The sequence below is a fragment of the Moschus berezovskii genome, chromosome 19 (genome assembly GCF_049115385.1).
Source record: "Moschus berezovskii isolate FMDL1 chromosome 19, NW_MosBer_1.0, whole genome shotgun sequence".
NCBI lineage: Eukaryota > Metazoa > Chordata > Mammalia > Artiodactyla > Moschidae > Moschus > Moschus berezovskii.
The window spans coordinates 58,785,612-58,805,811 of NC_142478.1; the positions used below are offsets into that span (position 1 = coordinate 58,785,612).

At 41.4% G+C, this 20,200-nt stretch overlaps 1 protein-coding gene across 3 annotated transcripts in view; it reads left to right on the forward strand.

Annotated features, from left to right (window-relative positions):
• CIT (citron rho-interacting serine/threonine kinase) overlaps positions 1-20,200 on the forward strand; it is a 174,898-nt gene that overhangs the window by 39,783 nt on the left and 114,915 nt on the right. For all 3 annotated transcript variants that reach the window (XM_088828200.1, XM_088828201.1, XM_088828202.1), the window contains 2 exons: positions 7,038-7,241; positions 8,726-8,879. In XM_088828200.1, the coding sequence (XP_088684326.1) occupies positions 7,038-7,241; positions 8,726-8,879 (358 nt within the window). The remainder of the gene's footprint in view (positions 1-7,037; positions 7,242-8,725; positions 8,880-20,200) is intronic.

The window sequence follows — 20,200 nt, forward strand, 5'->3', positions numbered from 1 at the left end:
AGGTGGCCAGAGTATTGCAGTTTCAGCTTTAGCATCAGTCCTTCCAATGAACACCCAGGATTGATCTCCTTTAGAATGGACTGGTTGGATCTCCTTGCAGTCCAAGGGACTCTCAAGAGTCTTCTCCAGCAACACAGTTCAAAAGCATCAATTCTTCGGCGATCAGCTTTCTTTACAGTCCAACTCTCACATCCATACATGACCACGGGAAAAACCATAGCCGTGACTAGACGGACCTTGGTTGGCAAAGTAATGTCTCTGCTTTTTAATATACTATCAAGGTTGGTCATAACTTTCCTTCCAAGGAGTAAGCGTCTTTTAATTTCATGGCTGCAATTAGCATCTGCAGTGATTTTGGAGCCCCCAAAAATAAAGTCTGACACTGTTTCCATTGTTTTTCCATCTATTTCCCATGAAGTGATGGGACCAGATGTCATGATCTTTGTTTTCTGAATGTTGAGCTTCAAGCTAGCCTTTTCACTCTCCTCTTTCACTTTCATCAAGAGGCTTTTGAGTTCCTCTTCACTTTCTGCCATAAGGGTGGTGTCATCTGCATATCTGAGGGTATTGATATTTCTCCCGGCAATCTTGATTCCAGCTTGTGCTTCTTCCAGCCCAGCATTCCTCATGATGTACTCTGCATATAAGTTAAATAAGCAAGGTGACAATATACAGCCTTGACGTACTCCTTTTCCTATTTGGAACCAGTCTGTTGTTCCATGTACAGTTCTGACTGTTGCTTCCTGACCTGCATACAGGTTTCTCAAGAGGCAGGTCAGGTAGTCTGGTATTCCCATCTCTTTCAGAATTTTCCACAGTTTATTGTGATCCACACAGTCAAAGGCTTTGGCATAGTCCCAAATCCATTTATCATTTTCCTTGCCACTGCCACATATTGTCTGTGTATTTTGGGTGCTTGTGAATCTTGGCTCTATTGGGTTTCTCACCTTCCATTGTCTTTACTTAAGCTTTTTAGTCAGAGTGTTGCTTGAGGGTATTTTTGTTAGTGAGCACAGGTGGACCATATTGCCTGGAGGTTTGGGTGTTGAGCAGAGATGTCACCCACTTCCCCTTATTAGAATCTCAGAGAATGGCAGATATCTCAGTTCCCACCTGTCTCAGTTCTCATGAAAACAATTGTAAGGAGATTATAAGTAAAGAGCATTATAGCATGTTAAGTGATAATCACTACCATTTAGCAGTTGGAGACCCATAGGAGATAACCCTTTTTGAGATTTATGGAGTAGTGAAAAGATTTTATTACTTTCCCATGAGAAGAGCAACATAGAATATTTCCTCCCCTGCTTCTGCAGGTGTGTATCTATGTCCTGGGCAGCTAGAGGAGGAAAGAGGTTCAAACAGTTTTCTGTATAAGCATTTTCAGAGAAGGGGATTGGGAGGAAGAAGATGGGTTTTCTTACCTTCCTCTCTGTCTGCTTTTTGCTGTTTAAAGAATGTGCTAGTTTTTTAAAAACAATCTGCTGGGTTAAATCTCTCTTTCCTTTTCTTCCCCCTCCTTCCCCTTGCCTCCCTTTCTTCCTCATCTGTCTCTCCAAAATATGACAGACTTTTCTGTCTCCTAGTCATCTGATTATTGTCTCCTCCTGAACTGGTATACTTTCTTCCCTGTCAATACAGGGAAAATCCAAGTTCAGTAAATCTGGGGTCTTGTTAGATGATGTACTGCAGGCAGGCTGAGTTCCTAGTACATGGTCCCACCTTTAACACCTCGCCGAGATTGGCTCGGTGTGAAATGCCACCAGAGAAGAGTGAAAGGATCTTGCAAAATCCCTATCAGGAATTGTGAGATTACGTGTTGAACAGGTTTAATGTACTTGGAGGTCAGTAACAAATGGAAACTTAGTAGTCCTTGAAATTGAAAGTTGCTCAGTCGTGTCCAATTCTTTTTGACCCCATGGACTCTACAGTCCTCGGAATTCTTCAGTCCAGGATACTGGAGTGGGTAGCCTTTCCCTTCTCCAGGGGATCTTCCCAACACAGGGATTGAACCTGGGTCTCCCACATTGCAGGCAGATTCTATACTAGCTGAGCCACAAGGGAAGCCCAAGAGTCATGGTAGCCCAAGAATCAGGGTAGCCTATCCCTTCTCCAGGGATCTTCCAACCCAGAAATGAAACCAGGGTCTCCTGCATTGCAAGTGATTCTTTACCAGCTGAGCTATCGGGGAAGCCAAAGTAATTGTCATTAAAAGTCTTTGTTAATAGTAATTGCTATAGTAGGAGATGTACAGAAAACAAGCTAGGGAATATTTTTCTTAAAATTTTGGAAATTTGCAAAATTATTGGACATAAAATGTATACAGTCACTTACCTGTTATGGAGCAGAAATCAGTTGCAGAGTTATCTGGCTCTCTGATAAGTCTAACCATTTGTTTGAAAATGAGGAATTCACAGTTTATACCTCTTGCTGGGTCATGCTGATAAACATGACCCAGTCAACTTTCTTTCAACTCTGGTTGTGAACAAGTGACCAAGCCCTGGGAGCTGTAAGCAAGGAGAACTGAATATTCCCAAACAATCCAGTGTGATGATAAAATAAACTCTGATATGTAGAAATGATCAATATTTGAGGATTGTGTATTAATGGTTCTGCAGAATAATCAGGCATAAAGGGTAAGCATGTAATCAACGGTACAGTGGAATTACCAATACCTTGTCAAACCAGGATGTTACAGTTTTCCTTCTCTTGTTTTTATGTATTTTTTATAGTATTTTTAAAAAATATTATTTCCAGTTCCAGTTCATTCACTCAGTCATGTATGACTCTTTGTGACCCCGTGGACTACAGCATGCCAGGCCTCCCTGTCCACCACCAACTCTCCGAGTTTACTCAAACTCATGTCCATCGAGTTGGTGATGCCATCCAACCATCTCATCCTCTGTCATTCCCTTTTCCTCCTGCCTTCAGTCTTTCCCAGCATCAGGTTCTTTTCAAATGAGTCAGTTCTTCACATCAGATGCCAAAGTATTGGAGCTTCAGCATCAGTCCTTCCAATGAATATTCAGGACTGATTTACTTTAGGATGAACTGGTTGGATCTCCTTGCTGTCCAAGGGACTCTCAAGAGTCTTCTCCAACACCTCCGTTCAAAAGCATCAATTCTTCTGCGCTCAGCTTTCTTTATAGTCCAACTCTCACACCCATACATGACCACTGGAAAAACCATAGCTTTGACTGGACAGACCTTTGTTGGCAAAGTAATGTCTCTGCTTTTAAATATGCTGTCTAGGTTGGTCATAGCTTTTCTTCCAAGGAGCAAGTGTCTTTGAATTTTCTGGCTGCAATCACCACCTGCACTGATTTTGGAGCCTCAATAAATAAAGTCTGTCACTGTTTCCACTGTTTCCCCATTTATTTCCCATGAAGTGATGGGACCAGATGTCATGATCTTAGTTTTGTGAATGTTGAGTTTTAAGCCAGTTTTTACACTCTCCTCTTTCACGATGGACAGGGAGGCCTGGTGTGCTGTGATTCATGGGGTCGTGGAGAGTCTGACACGACTGAGCGACTGAACTGAACTTTCACTTTCATCAGGAGGCTCTTTAGTTCTTTTTGCTTTCTGCCATAAGGGTGGTGTCATCTGCATATCTGAGGTTATTGATATTTCTGCCGTCTGTCTTGATTCCAGCTTGTGCTTCACCCAGCCTGGCATTTCTCATGATGTACTCTGCATGTGAGTTAAATAAGCGCAGTGACAATATACAACCTCGATGTACTCTTTTCCTGATTTGGAACCAGTCTGTTGTTCCATGTCCAGTTCTAACTGTTGCTTCCTGACCTGCATACAGGTTTCTCAAGAGACAGGTCAGGTGGTCTGGTATTCCTATCTGTGTCAAAATTTTCTGCAGTTTGTTGTGATTCACACAGTCAAAGGCTTTGGCATAGTCAATGAAGCAGAAATAGATGTTTTCCTGGAACTCTCTTGCTTTTTTGATGATCCAGTGGATGTTGGCAATTTGATCTCTGGTTCCTCTGCCTTTTCTAAATCCAGCTTCTGAAAGTTCATGGTTCACATATTACTGAAGCCTGGCTTGGAGAACTTTAAGCATTACTTTACTGGCATGTGAGTTGAGTGCAGTTGTGCGGTAGTTGAGCATTCTTTGGCATCGCCTTTCTTTGGGATTGGAATGAAAACTGATCTTTTCCAGTCCTGTGGCCACTGCTGTGTTTTCCAAATTTGCTGGCATATTGAGTACAGTGCTTTCACAGCATCATCTTTCAGGATTTGAAATAGCTCAACTGTTACTCCATCACCTCCACTAGCTTTGTTCGTAGTGATGTTTCTTAAGGCCCACTTGACTTCACATTCCAGGATGTCTGGTTCTAGGTGAGTGACTACACCATCGTGGTTTTCTGGGTCGTGAAGATCTTTTTTGTATAGTTCTTCTGTGTATTCTTGCCACCTCTTCTTAATATCTTCTGCTTCTGTTAGGTCCATGCCATTTCTGTCCTTTATTGTGCCCATCTTTGCATGTAAATGTTCCCTTGGTATCTCTGATTTTCTGGAAGAGATCTCTAGTCTTTCCCATTCTATTGTTTTCCTCTATTTCTTTGCATTGATTGCTGAGGAAGACTTTCTTATCTCTCCTTGCTCTTCTTTGAAACTGCTTTCAAATGGGTATACCTTTCCTTTTCTCCTTTGCTTTTTGTTTCCCTTCTTTTCACGGCTATTTGTAAGGCCTCCTCAGACAGCGATTTTACTTTTTTGCATTTCTTTTTCTTGGGGATGGTCTTGATTCCTGCCTCCTGTATAATGTCATGAACCTCTGTCCATAGTTCATCAGGCACTCTATCTATCAGATCTAGTCCCTTAAATCTATTTCTCACTTCCACTGTGCAGTCATAAGGGATTTGATTTAGGTCATACCTGAATGGTCTAGTGGTTTTTTCCACTTTCTTCACTGTAAGTCTGAATTTGGCAATAAGGAGTTCATGATTTGAGTCACGGTCAACTCCCAGTCTTGTTTTTGCTGACTGTATAGAGCTTCTCCATCTTTGGCTGCAAAGAATATAATCAGCCTGATTTTGGTGTTGACCATCTGGTGATGTCCATGTGTAGAGTCTTCTCTTGTGTTGTTGGAAGAGGGTGTTTGCTATGACCAGTGTGTTCTCTTGGCAAAACTCTATTAGCCTTTGCCATGCTTCATTCCGTGTTCCAAGGCCAAATTTGCCTGTTACTCCAGGTGTTTCTTGACTTCCTACTTTTGCATTCCATTCCCTTATAATGAGAATGATATCTTTTTTGGGTGTTAGTTCTAGAAGGTCTTGTAGCTCTTCATAGAACTGTTCAGCTTCTTCAGCATTATTGGTCAGGGCATAGACTTGGATTACTGTGATATTGAATGGTTTGCCTTAGAAACGAACAGAGATCATTCTGTTACACACACATTAAAAGTCAAAAGTCTTGGCTCAGGCTTCCTGACATCAAGGTTGCCTTTTGACTGAAGCTACTTTCAGTTCTTCAAGCTTAAGTTGTCCTGTCTTAGAACAAATGTTCTCTCCTTTCTCCTCACTTTAGTCTGTCAGCACAGGCCTGTGAGTTTCTTGGGTGGTGTGACCATTTAGTTTTCCCAAGTGTGTGTTTGTAATGGAAGTGCTGTTTCCCAATGGCTGACTGGTTCAAGAACAACAATATCACACTGGTCTCTGGGTTTAGGGTTTGAAACAAACCTGCGGTGGGCCTGAGGGAAGGGGTGAAAAGAGAGGGAGTAGGAAGAATGAATTTGTTTTCTTTAACAATGGGTCTTTGGGAATGGGCAAGATTAAAGTTTCAGGCTGGAAGAGCTTGGGCCTTCATCACTGGGTAAAGGAGACTCTTAGCATCTTTTCTAAACATTGACTTCCTCTCAATCTCTATTCACATCAAAGCAAAGCAAGTTGATTTTCTTGATATAAAGCCCAGCCTTAAAGATGTGTGGTCACACCTATAGAATCTCTTAGTTCAAATAGGGGCACTGAATACCCTTTTATGGGGGGAGAGTTCTTTTGCACCTTGTAACTACTGGTATGAGAGAATCCTTTTTAGATATAGGGTTATTGGGAATCTGGTCAACCCAGTATGTGATCAGTATGAGGCCCTTTCTGTTTCGACAGGAAAGAAGGTTAGAGAGGTGATCTTTCAACTTCAGATTTCATGGCTCAATAAAATTTCAAGACAATTTTGAAGACCCAAAGGTTGCCAGCTTACTAGGTTGCCTAGGAAGGGGTGGGAGTGAGGGGCAGAAAACATACATTTTCATCAGCATCATTTAAAGAAACAAAGGATGTTTAAACACTAAACCAGTCAGAAGGACAAATTCTCAGAAATAATGACAGTTCCTTAAATGGAATGTGTTTAGCTTTATAAAGAGACAAAGCTACATTGCCCTGATATTTCTTTGTCAAGGTCATGTGCTTGAGCGCCATAGGATTGGAGGGCTCTGTGTTTCTGAACAGTGAGGAGAGAATCAGAGGAGCAGGAGTTGGGAGTGAGGAAAGTGTACTCATTAATAACATTTGACCTCTGGCGGAAGTTATTTATCACGTCTTGCCTTGTGGGTGGGCCAAATAGGAAATTGATTCCAAATATTTAAACTTGAGATAGAGCACATGTTTATGATATTGTATTGCCAGCTAGCTGCCAGTTTGCCAGTAGATTGATATTTTAGATTCATCTTTAGATGTTATTATCATTTCACTGTTTGTCTAAGTAAGAGAAGTTCTGTTGTTTCAATAAGAAGTATCAGGAAAGACATCTGCCTTTCCAGGTATGTACCCAACTCTCATTTGTGTAACCAAACAGTGTATATCATCAGCAACCCTGGCCCCTTTGCCTTTGGATTACATTATGTCCTTTTTTTTTTTTTAAGTAAGTGACTCATTTGCATTTCCTGATGCTGTGCCACTTGACAGAAGGTTCAAGTGCCTGGGAGAATAGTAATCAGAGGCAAATCAGCTTATGTCTGAATTGTGGCTGCTGGCAGTTTATTTGAGGATAATTGAAAATTTGCTGTGTTCATTTTATTTGTGGGTTTCCAGGTAAATGCCAAACTCCCAGTTGGGACTCCAGATTACATGGCCCCTGAAGTGTTGACTGTGATGAATGGGGACGGAAAAGGTGCCTATAGCCTAGACTGTGATTGGTGGTCAGTGGGAGTTATTGCTTATGAGATGGTTTATGGAAGATGCCCATTCACTGAAGGAACCTCAGCCAAAACCTTCAATAACATCATGAATTTCCAGGTAAAGAGCCCTTATTAGATTCTGAGGTAATATTGAGAAATGTCATTTTTAAATGGTGCGAATGAACATTTATAATGTAAACCAGAAGTTCTGGATAATAACAATAGCAAATACTTTATATAGCACTTACTCTGTGCCAAAAGAAATTCTAAATACTTTATTAATTGTATTATATTAACTCTCAGGTGCCAGTAATTGTAGTCTATACCATCATTTTAGGTATCATTAAAAAGGAAAAACAGCTACCAATTAATGTAGGATATTTTATTGATTATAAAAGGTTTTGATTACAGTGATGTTAAATGTGAGTAAAATGGGGGTCGTAGGATTTGTGAAATATAGTTCATTAATTTGGCTAATCCTCAAGCAATCCTGTGAGGTAGATGATATTATTGTTGTTATTTTCATTTTACAGATGAGGAAACCAAAGCACCGAGCAGTTAAATAACTTGCCCAAAATAGCACAGGCAGTCTAGCTTTGAAATACATGCTCTTGATATGCTATACTGTTTCTTAGTGCCACTAGCTCTCAAATATGGTTAAAATTCAGAGACATAGATAGAAATACTAATAGACACATAAAGTAGAATTAAGCCTATCGTCTAGAAACTATATTTGTCATTTTATTAGCCTGTTTCTTAAGGATATGATAAATATCTATGTTTTAGTTTCAACAAAAAGGAAAAAGATAATTTATTTCACAGATTTTTGTGTATCATCCAGTTTCTTTCTGGGATGCTTAGTACATGTTTTTCTATATAAAATATACTTTTTGTATGCTTAATGCATACATACATTTTTGCTATTCTGTGTCTCCTCCTAGTTAAAATTTCCCCCAAGATGATGCTTAAGTCTCACCTGCTTCCTTCATTTCCATCCATTCATTCAGTAACAAGTAACTCGCACTCGGCACTGTTAGGTACCAAGTTTGTGGTGATGGGCAAGGAGAAAGGCCCTCTTGGCCTTCTTTCTCCATTATCACATAGAAATCAAAATACAGTGTGTATGTGCAAAAGCAGAGTACAGGGGGAGCACGCAGGAGGGAGTGATGGAGTGGAAGAGGGAGGTGGGAGGCAGGCAGGGAAGGAGGGGCTCGGATTGGGGTAGGCCTTCTGGGCAGAGAGAACAAAGTGATTTGTTCAGGCAGCTTTAAATAGCACATCATTGTTGGATGGCAAAGAGCGAGGTGGGGAGTGTACCTAGATGAGACGGAAGAGGGTACAGAGATCAAGTCATGAAGGGTATTGAACCCTTGCAACGGAGCTAGGCCTATTGATGTGAAGAGAACATTTACTTTGGGAATATGCCTTTGGTCCAAAGTTAAGAGGACATAAAACTTCCTTCTTAAAAAAAAAAAAAAGAAACTTGAATATGAGAACTACTTTTTTGTTTTATTTATTTGAGAACTACTTTTTAAACTTTGAGACACGAGAAGCTGATTTGCTAAGGGAATATTTTATTTTTTTAAATTTTTTTTGAAATAGCGGTTCTTGAAGTTTCCAGATGACCCCAAAGTTAGCAGTGAATTGCTTGATCTAATCCAGAGTTTGTTGTGTGGCCAGAAAGAGAGACTGAAGTTTGAGGGCCTTTGCTGTCATCCTTTCTTCTCCAAAATCGACTGGAGTAACATTCGTAACTGTAAGTAGAGTTGTGTTCCTTCAGTTCTGGTGTTGTGATTAAGAAACACTTAAGAGTGATCTGAAATTATTCTGCCTCCCGGAAGCTGGTATAAATCATATAAGTAAGGGTTTTAATTATCTGTAGGAATGGAAAAGGGTAATGATGTAGCTGTCTTGAGTAATATTTCTACTTTAACATTGTTTGCACAGAACTGGATCATTAATCAAACTCTGTTTATGTGGCCTTTGGAGTATTATCCCTCAGTCCATTAGAGGTACAGATTAATGGAATCTGAAGGTTGTCGCTTGGTTTGACTGAATTTCTTCCCAGAGGAAGAGTGGACCTAGCTATTTTGTTCACAAGATTAGGAAAAAGACTCAGAGATGAGACAAAGTGCCAGCATTGCTCTGCTAATGGCCAGGCCTGCCCTGAAGCCGTAAATGCCTTGCTGTGTTCGCTTGTTTCCCTCTAAAATATTTGTCCTTGCTCACAAGCACGTATCAAGCACATGCACAGTGGATTCATTAATACATCACTTTGTTATCAATTAGCGCAAACTGAATTCATTAAAAACAAAGACCTGATTTATTATTTACAAGTCCAAAACGCTTGATGTTTTACAAATTGATCATTTTTTTTCCAACCTGTTTATGCTTGGATGTGTTGATTGAATGTGATCTATAACCCAACTCGGTGATTAGCACAGATCAGAGTCTGTAGGAAAGCCATTGGCCCGGTTGAGTGTGTGTCTGATTTTTGGTGATGAGGGGAGGCAGGGAAATGGAATCCATTTCTAGGTGTCAAAACCAGGCTTCTAGTTGGAGCTGTGTTGTAACTGTAAACTCTTGAACCTTCAGCTGAAATATAGGAGTTGGGTTAAGAGCCATTATTGTCCAGTTGAATGCCATTTTGATGGTTTCTCTAACCCTCTGCGAAAATATGTAAGTAGGCCATATTTCTTTAAATCTCTTGTGGCAACTTTTTTTTTCTCTTCTGGTAGCCACGTTACTGTATTTTTCAAGTCTTTTAGGCATCAGCCCCCAAATCTCCATGATTCAGGGCTTTTAATCAGCAGTATATTTTCAGTGCAGTGCTTTTGGAAAGATTTGGTACAGTTGGTTCTTGTTGCCACCCAAATACTTAATCTTTTCTTGCCTTACCTTTTTTATCTCCAATAAGCAGCTCATTTTCTTATTCTTGTCTTTGCCAGTGGTCTCCACCCAAGTCAGTCAGCAAATGGTGGTTAATTACCCAGGTAACTATTTTGTATTCTGGTAAACTTTGCTGATGTTTTGGTATTATGTTAGAACTCCCATATTTTGTTCTAGTTTTTTCTTCTCAGGCTGTTTATAGGTTTTAGGCTTGTTGGGCTTCTGAGGCTAAGTACCGTTCTATAAATTACACAGTGACTGGAGAGGCCATGTCTTGGGAGAGAGCGTGGCCCCTGCTGCGCATCACAGTGGCTATCTTGTGGGAAGTGGCGATTGTCGCTGGGATGAGATGATTCTGGGATGGGTCACTCTGTACTTGACCACCTTTGCACTTGTTGCCTCCTCTTCGTGTGAGAAGACTCACTGTGTCTTCTGTGACTCTGCTTAATGTTTCCTTATCCTAATGAATATCTGCTTAGTTTTTCCTCATCTTTAACATGTTTCTCACTTTCCTACACTGAGTTCATATGAGAGAATTCTCACCCGGCTGAATCCTGATCCTTTTTTTAAATATATTTTTAAAAATACAAATTGTATATATGTGAGAGATACAGTGTAAAAATTTGATGTACATCGACACAGTGGAGTGGTTACTACAGTCAAGCTAGTTAACACGTTCATCTCCTCACAGTTTCCTTCCTCCTTTCCTGACTCCCTCTTCCTCTTCTTTCCTTTCTTCCTTCTGTCTCTCTCTCCCTTCCTTCCTTTCATGAGAACATCTAAAACTCTACTCTTAGCAAAGTTTCAGTATTCAATACAGTATTCTTAAGTATGGTCATCACACTGTATTAATACATTAGGTCTCTGGGACTTGTTCATCCTACATTACTCCAACTTTGTACATATTCTCATTTCCCCCAACTCTCCACTTCTGGCAACCGTTTTTTTACTCTGTGCTTCTGTGTATTCAACTTTTTTAGATTCCACATATGAGTAAGATCATGTAGTTTTTTTCTTTTTGTGCCTGTCATAGTTCCCTTTGCATCATGACTTCCGGGTTCATCTATGTTATTGAAAATGGCAGAATTTCCTTCTTTTTATTTTTAAAGGCTGAGTAATATTCCTCCACACCTATTTAAATATCCATTCGTCCATTGATGGACACTTAGGATATTCCCATTATGTTGGCTACTGTGGATAATGCTGCCATGAATATGGGAGCACAGATAGCTCTTTGAGGTACTGATTTTATTTTCTTCTGTATACCAAGAAGAGGGATTCCTGGATCACAAGGAATTTCTATTTTTTAATTTTTTTTGAGCATCCTTTATACTGTTTTCATAGTGGCTGTACCAATTTATATTCCTACCAACAGTGTACAAGGGGTCCCTTTTCTCCACATCCCCACCAATGCTGATTACCTCTTATCTTTTTGATGATAGCCAATCTCACAGGCATGACGTGATAGCTCATTGTAGTTCTGATTTGCCTTTCCCCGATGATTAGTGGTACTGAGCACCTTTTCGTACACCTGTTGGTTACTGGTATATGTCTTCTTCAGAGAGATGTATTTTCATGTCCTTTGCCCTGAATCCTGTTTCTAAAATTCTGACAGAAACTCTTGGTGGTTTTTATTTTCTAACTCCCAGCATAGTGGTTCCGAAGAGTCATAAAACACATTTGCCTTAAAGGAACTTCTAGTAATTTTAACAGCCCTTTTACTTTGGAATAATATCACATTTATAGAAAAATTGCAAAGATAGTAGAGTTCCCACATACCCTTCTTCCAGTTTCCCCTAATGATAGCATCCTACATAACAACGTCACATTTGTCAAAATAAGATTATACTATTAATTAAACTTCAGACTTACTCCAGTTTCACTAGCGTCCTCACTCATGCCCCTTTTTCTGTTCCAGGAATCCATCCAGGGCACTATATTGCAATTAGAGTGCTGTGGCTGATGGCACTGATCCCGGCTGAGGCACTTAGTGTAGCTCAGCCAGCGAGTGGGGTCTCCATGCCCTCTGAGGATTGATAGGGCCTTTTCCTGGTGGTTCTCAGGCATCCCTGACTATGCAGAGAGCTGTGCTATTAACTGCAGTGTTTCCTAGCAGATTTTCCTGTTTCTCACCAACCTTCGATCCTTGTATATTTGTAATCAACTGAGGGTTTGTGACTGAAAACATTGCTGGACTCCATGACATTTGAGCTATTTTCTCACTAAGTAGTTCTAACCCAAATTATGCCTTTGTCCATTTCCATTTTTTCATAAACACACATTGAGTGACTCATCAACCAAAGCACTTGAAGTCATTGGGTTTCCTGAGTTTCTGGTTGCTGCTCAAATGCTTTGGGGTTCCAGGCTGTTGAATATTTCCACTTTGCACACAGGAGATTGTCCTTTGATGAAAGAAACATTAGCCTTTCTGCTAGTTCACCCTTAATTCTTCTTTTTCTTGTTATAACCGAGGAAAGGAAGCAATGCTTAACACAGCAGGTAATAATCTTCTAAAACTCATTATCTCAAGGGGTGGTCCAGGCAGGATATATAAATGCAATTTAAGAAGGGTCTGGGCAAATGGATGAGTGACAGGATTGGGAGTGGTTACTGGGAGAAACTAGGACATGCCTTGGCTTTGACCCCTGAGGTCAGATAGAGTAAGTTGGTCGTTTGGAGCATTTAGGTCCTACCCCTTAGAGTTGCTGTGGGCAACAATGTGCGAACCAAGAATCTGACCTAGTTTGGGGATGTTTGTTCTCCTGGCAGGTGAAGCGTGCTCTGCCACACTCACGGGTCACTGTGCACCTACTACCCTGCTGTTTCATTTCCCGCCTCACATGATCAGATGTCAAGTTGAGTTTTTAGCTGCTGCTGCTTATTTCAAGGCTGCTTTCCAAGTTTCAGTATTGGGCTTCTTAAGTATCCTAGCTGCCCTGGCTGTGCAATTCCAGTGAAGTTTCAGATATTGGGCAGGAGTCTGATTGTGCCCTCTGCCTGATTTTCTGGGCTTCTGCAAAGCTGAAGCCAATCAGTCCCCCTCTTTCATGCCTTTGGGGTTATGCCTACCTTTCCCGACATCAGGCACCTGCTCCGTCAATGGCAGAGCTGTACTGTCCAGTGTGCCCTTCTACTCACATCTTTTTAATATCTTCCCCCAGAGACATAGTGATGTAAATAGAACCAGCACACTTGCACCTTTCATCCAAACCCACCACGTCTCAACAGTGAGAAATGCATAATGAGTGTTGACTCCGGATTGTTTCCTAGAACCTCTATAGCTAATGCTCTCGAGAACTTGTTTTTATCTGTTGGTTATGACACAGGCGTCTTCTTTTGAGTCATCTTCATTTTACTCTTCTCAGAAAGTCACAGTTCTTGTAGAATTACTTTTGAGTTTCCAGGTTCTTAGCATTTGTCACATAAATACATTTCATTTCCATTTAGTAGTGACTCAGTGGTGGTCCAATGCTGATAAGCCCTGAGATAGTCCCCTAACAAAGAGGTCTTCTTCGTTGTTGATCATTTTTCACTACCTGGCCCCTAATGGCCATCGCAAAATTGCAGGTGTACAGTCCTTTGATTACTCCATAAGCCTAAGGGATGAAGGCCTTTGGTTTAAAGGAAAAGAATTCTAAGGCTTCCTATCGTTGGGTGAAATTCTTACATGTTTTTGTGTATAGAAATCAGCACCATGAGTCTTCACTGGGTATTTTACTCCAGTCCTATAGTCTGATAGGAAATACTGGTCAAGTAGCAACTGTTCTGTGCCAATACCAAGTATTTAAGTATATATTACACTATGTTATTTCACAACAGTTCAAATAAAAGGATTATTGTACCAGGTATGGACACAGTGGTAACTTGTCCCAGATCATATAGCAAGTGAGAGAGAGGGTCTGGATTTGGGTTGAGGTCTAGGTGATTCTCGGAGAAGGCAATGGCAAGCCACTCCAGTACTCTTGCCTGGAAAATCCCATGGATGGAGGAGCCTGCAGTCCAGGCTGGTAGGCTGTCGCTAAGGGTCAGACACGACTGAGCGACTTCACTTTCACTTTTCACTTTCACACATTGGAGAAGGAAATGGCAACCCACTCCAGTGTTCTTGCCTGGAGAATCCCAGGGACGGGGGAGCCTGGTGGGCTTCCATCTATGGGGTCACACAGAGTCGGACACGACTGAAGTGACTTAGCAGCAGCAGCAGCAGCAGCTAGGTGATTCTAGAGCCCTTTCTACTTTCTGCAATACCATGCATGCTTTATATAGATAGTTGTTATTAATGATGTTTATGGTGATGACAAATAATACCACTCTTTAGTCTCTGTGTCTGTTCAAGCACATTTGGAATTTGTAGTAGTTTTTGAATCTACAGGATTCATCATGATATTTGAGTGCTGTGTGCTGTATGTTAGGTGCTGTAGTTCTGTGGATGAACAAATCTGGATACAGCCCTGTCTTTAGTGAACTTACAGTCTATAGGTCCCTTAAATAGAGCTGTAGTCCTGTTTAAATTGCCATTCCTCAAAATGGTAGAAAGTTTGGGAATTTCCTGGTGGTCCAGTAGTCAGGACTCTGTGCTTTTGCTGCTGAGGGCCTGGGTTCAGTCCCTAGTCGGGGAACTAAGATCCTACAAGCTGCATGGCGTGGCCAAAAAAAAAAAAGTGGGTAGAATGCTTTTAATGCTTAGTAGGTCACCCACTGGCTTACTGAACCACATATACTTGATCTTAAAATGTAGACTGTGACCCGGTGACCGCTTGTCCACATATAGCATCCTGTTCTTTCTGCTAATTTATTACCACCACTGCCCCCACACCTTGCCTCGGATCTAGCTGGGAAAGGACCATGTTGGATCGATGACCCACTTCTAAAATTATGATTTGTAGTCTCCAGGTGAATTGAGAGCACTTGATTCATGTTTTCTATTTATTTGAGGTTATGTGGTTTCTCAGCCTCCTCACTGTTCATGTTTAAGCAGATAATTATTTGTTCAGGGACTGTTACGTGAATTGCAGAATGTTTAGCAGCACCCCTGGCGTTTACCCGTAGATTCCAGTAGCACTCTGTGTCTTGTGATAACCCAACACGTCTCCAGACATTTGCCCAGTGTCCCTTGTTGGGGGTGGGGTGGGGGAGCGGTACAGCTGCTCCCAGTAGAGAACCATTGTTTTAGAAGAATTGGTCAGATTGTTACCAGGAGAGAGAATATCACAGTAAATAGAGTCACTCAAGATTGCCATTGCTAACCGGCAGTGGAACCGTAGCCTGGGGTCAGGGGGACCCTGCTGTGTCGAGTATGGTCCATAGACCAGTAGCATCATCATTATCGCCAACATCATCTGGGAACTTGTTAGAGCTGCAGAAACTCAGACTCCCCTCCACCCCAGACCTGCTGAGTCAGAAACTGCACTTCAATAAGATCCTGAGAAATAAGATTCTGTGTGTAGCATCTGTGAAGCTCTGCGAGAGGAGAAAATGAGATCTGTCCGCCTTAGTTTCTTGCTCATCTTGGCAGAGTCCTCCTTGCTTTGTCCTCTGGGCTGAGGGTAAGGGGAGGCTGCTTTTTGGCTAAGAACTTTCCCAGGTGGATGGAACTGCTTGGAAACACAGGATTTTAGGCTCTGCTTTTGAGGAATTGAAAGCTTTTCATTCTGATGGAGTTTATATCTTTCATGTTTTTCAAGATGGTGGTTTAACGTAATCTCTTCCTGCTGATGGCAAATAGATAGTTGTAATAAAGGCATTTGTATACCTTCTACATCCTCCTACTGCTCTCTGCATTACTGTTGTCTTGTATTTACTCTTTTTTCTTAATTGAAGTATAGTTGGTTTGCATCATATTGTGTTGGTTTCAGGTGTACAGCATAGTGATTCAGTATTTTTGCAGATTGTATTCCATTATAGGTTATTTACAAGATAATGGGCATAACTATTTAGTTTTGATTAAGGATGGATGGTTTCCTTTATCAATACTTTTTAGGTGTGTATTATAACCCTTTATTGAGCATTTGCTATGTACCTGGGGGCCCTGCAAGGCACACTATGCATATTATTGTTCTCCTAAAATCTCTGTGAGGCCAGTACTATATTTGGCCCCACAGTACAGATGAGAATACTGAGGCCTAAAGAGATGAAGCCTCTTGGTAAAGGTCATGGAACTAGTAGTTGGCAGTGACAAGAGTCTAACTTGGGTTTCCCCGACTCCAGATTCATTTTACTTTTTAAAAATTTATTTGAAAAAATCCATGATAAGAAAAAATTGAAGCAACGCAAAAGGTTAAACAATTAAAAAAAAGAGTCACCTACCCTCCCCAGTGTTCTTGCCTGAAGAATCCCAGGGATGGGGGAGCCTGGTGGGCTTCCATCTATGGGGTCACACAGAGTCGGACACGACTGAAGTGACTTAGCAGCAGCAGCAGCAGCACCCTCCCCATGCCCAGTGCCTCTCTCTAAAGTGAACCATTATTATCAGTTTCTTGTATCACTTTCCAGAATATTCTGTATGCTAATGCAAACACCAGTATAGTCTGCACTCTTAACGGCATTGTTGTACTGTCTCCTAAGAATTCAGGAATTTTTATTGTCAGGCTGTTTTCCTGCATCATTGAAAAAAATGAAGAAGGCGGCTTTATACAATCCCACCGTGTTGATGCTTTGAATTCAAGCTGTCCTGACATTGATTTCTGATGAGCGGTTCTCTCTTCTCAAAAGAACACCCCTTATGATTTTGACATGAATATTTCATTTATTTTGGTTTTCTGCATTTCTCTCTCAGTAACTTGTACATTTGTGTGTGTGTGTATTTTAAAGGTCTGCTTGTTTGGGGTTTTTATCATTTAAGCAGGTATCTGGCCAGATTTTGTTTTTCAAGCTAGTTTGTGGAGGACAGTAGCTGTGTGTCTCTCCATTAGCCTTGGTTGGCCTTTAAGTGTGTCTCCCTGTTAGATAGCCACCCAGTCACTTAGGGGCTGGAGGAAATGAGGAAGGGGAACTGGGGTTGTTTAGGTGATCAGCATGAGAGAGAGGAGAGCAGAAGGGCAGGGGGGTGGTATAGTGGTGGCAGGAACTCAGCCTCCTAGATTAGGAGTATGTGGGCAGCACCTGCTAGAACTTCAAACAGGAGTCATTGAGACATGTGGTCAGTAGCTCTTACAGGTGAGCATTTATATGTTTTGGGTTTTTTTTTTTTAAATAAGTTATTCATAGGAGAAAATAGGCTAAAAAGAGCTAAATCCAGGGAATTTGCTGATGGTCCAGTGGTTAGGACTCTACTTTCACTGCTGGGTCCTGTGTTTAATCCCTGGTCAAGGAACTAAGATCTGCAAGCCATTCTTTGTAGCCAAAAAAGAAAAAGCTAAACTTATATGGATTTAGGTTATAGGGTCTCCCCCATCTAGTTTGAATTTAGAAGCTACCTCTAGAGATATTAAAAATATATATGTAATTCAGTTCAGTTCAGTCGCTCAGTCTTGTCCAACTCTCTGTGACCCCATGAATCACAGCATGCCAGGCCTCCCTGTCCATCACCAACTCCCGGCGTTCACCCAAACTCATGTCCATAGAGTCGGTGATGCCATCCAGCCATCTCATTGTCTGTCGTCCCCTTCTCCTCCCGCCCCCAACCTTTCCCAGCATCAGAGTCTTTTCCAGTGAGTCAACTCGTCGCATGAGGTGGCCAAAGTATATGTAATATTCTACTTTATTTCAAGATAAATTGAGATGGCTTACTTTAGAGATAATTGCAATACTAAAATGATAAAAATAAATGAGAAATCTGGATAAAGGGAGTGTCAAAGTAGGGAAATAGAGGCAGGGTTAGTGGTAAAAACCAATAAGCTCTGGTTAAATTGCCAGCCAAGGGTAGATTTGGGATCCTTAGCTTCCTAGTGGCCAAAGTAAAATGGAGAATATGGACAGTTGTAAGAGGCTCAGTCCTGTGAGAAGAAAAATCCAGAATGATATGTTCAGAGAAGACTCAGTTTTCTGGTACTGAGTCCTGAGGAGTTTCAACATGGGGTTCCCCAAGATGAGACCCCTTGTGATGTGGTGGCCCTGGGGATTTCCCTGTGACCGCTTCTTATGGTGCCTCTGAGTGTAAGCCAATGCTGCAGTGCTGAATATCAGTTCAGAAAGTCATTTCTAAATGAGGCAAATTCATGCCTTTCCTGGGAGAAGATGAGAAAAGGGGAATAGATTTGTTAGAGAGTCCGTAAATTGGAGTCCTGAACTCTTCATTTCTTACATGCTTGGAAGATTTTCCAGCAAACATGGAAATGATTTGGCCAAAGATTCAAAATTATATTAAACATCTGGGACTCTATTCATAAGTCAACTTTACAGTCAGTTCTATGCAGCATGGCAATTGCATTTATACTCATTTTCCAAGGGCAAAGTTCAGATACCACTAAAGAGGGCGGTTGGCAGGAGTCAAAAGAGATCAGAGTTGAAGGACACAGAATAAGAGGTCCAGGTGGCTCATGATCTCTAGGGTTTGGAAATGATTTTCAATGTCTTCACTTCAGAAAAGAAGTATGACTGACTCTTTGGTTCCTGAGGATGTCCTTCAAAATTCTGATTAACAAAGGATACACACAAAGAACTGATAGCCACACAGGAACCAAAATAAAGGAACACGTTTGTCCCTTTGCTTCTTCCATAGGGCTGATGATAGGCAGTGTTTTTCCATCCCCCATAAACTGGAAAGTAGCGTAGTTTTCTGGTAAGACTATTTGGTAGAGGGGCTTCTCCTGGCTTAAAATGGGATAATAATAAGCATCAGAAAGACTACATTTGCTTGAAACACATCCATTCATGAGTTCATATCGGCAACTGAAAAAAGAAATCTCATTGGTCACTTCTGGCAGTTGCTAAGGCACACCCCTCCCCCCACCCCAACTCTGAATGTTGCTAAGTATAGGGAAAGATGGGCTTCCCAGGTGGCGCAGTGGTAAAGAATCCACCTGCCAGTACAGGAGGCGCAAGAGACTCAGGTTTGATCCCTGGGTTGGGAAGATTCCCTGGAGTAGGAAATGACAACCCACTCCAGTATTCTTGCCTGGAAAATCCTGTGGACAGAGGATCCTGGCAGGGTACAGTCCATGAGGTCACAAGGAGTTGGACACCACTGAACAACTGAACACACACATAGGGAATGAACCAAGCGTTTATCCTGCCTTCCTGTTTGAACTGTATTCCAGAATTACCAAATTGTTGATGTGCTAGTAAATGTAGAAGGAATGATGAACTTAGAAAAACGCCATTTTCCAGCTGTTAATGAATTAATGATTCTAGGCAGAGATCATCCATGGCTGCTGAGACACGAAGTGAAAGATGAGAGAGGAGGTCATGGGGAGGGACCAGGCTGATCTCACTGGACCACATGGATCGTTCTTAACATCACACAAAGAAGGATAAGCAGGCGTTGTGTGCCCTTTAATGTCATGGGCTAGTAAGTAGACAACACATCCTGGGAAATATTCTCTCTGAGTGAAAGTGAGCATGAGTGTGCATGTGGCCCTGGATTTAACTTCCAGTTTCTGGGAAATGGAAGTGGCTTCCCTGGTGGCTTAGATGGTAAAGAGTCTGCCTGCAATGCTGGAAACCTGGGTTAGATCCTGGGTTGGAACGATTCCCCGGAGAAGGGAATGGCAACCCACTCCAGTATTCCAGCCTGGAGAATTCCAAAGACAGAGGAGCCTGGCAGGCTACAGTCCATGGGGTTGCAAAGAGTCAGATATAACTGAGCAGTAACACTTTTTCAACACTTCAAGGAAAAATGGGCACAGAGAAACATGTTAAATAATATCACAGGATACAATCGACCAAGTCTAGATTGTGAGATTTCTACAGGGATCTAAACCAATAAATGCCATTAAAGAAAAAAAAAAGTGTTTATAGATTGAGGCATACCAACCAAATCAGTGTGTGAACCTTGGTTGGATCCTGATTCAGACAAATCAAATGTAAAGAGATACTTTGGGGACAGCTGGAAGAAATTGAGCACAGACATGGTATTAGGTAATGTTGAGGAGTTACTGTAAATTTTGTTGGATGTGATGAAGATATTATGGTCATGGTTTTTTTTTAAGGTCCTCATCTGTTAGAGAGTCGTGTTTCTCCCCCTAGGGAACATTTAGCAATGTCTGGAGGCATTTTCGGTTGTCATGACTTGTGGTGGTATTGGCGAAT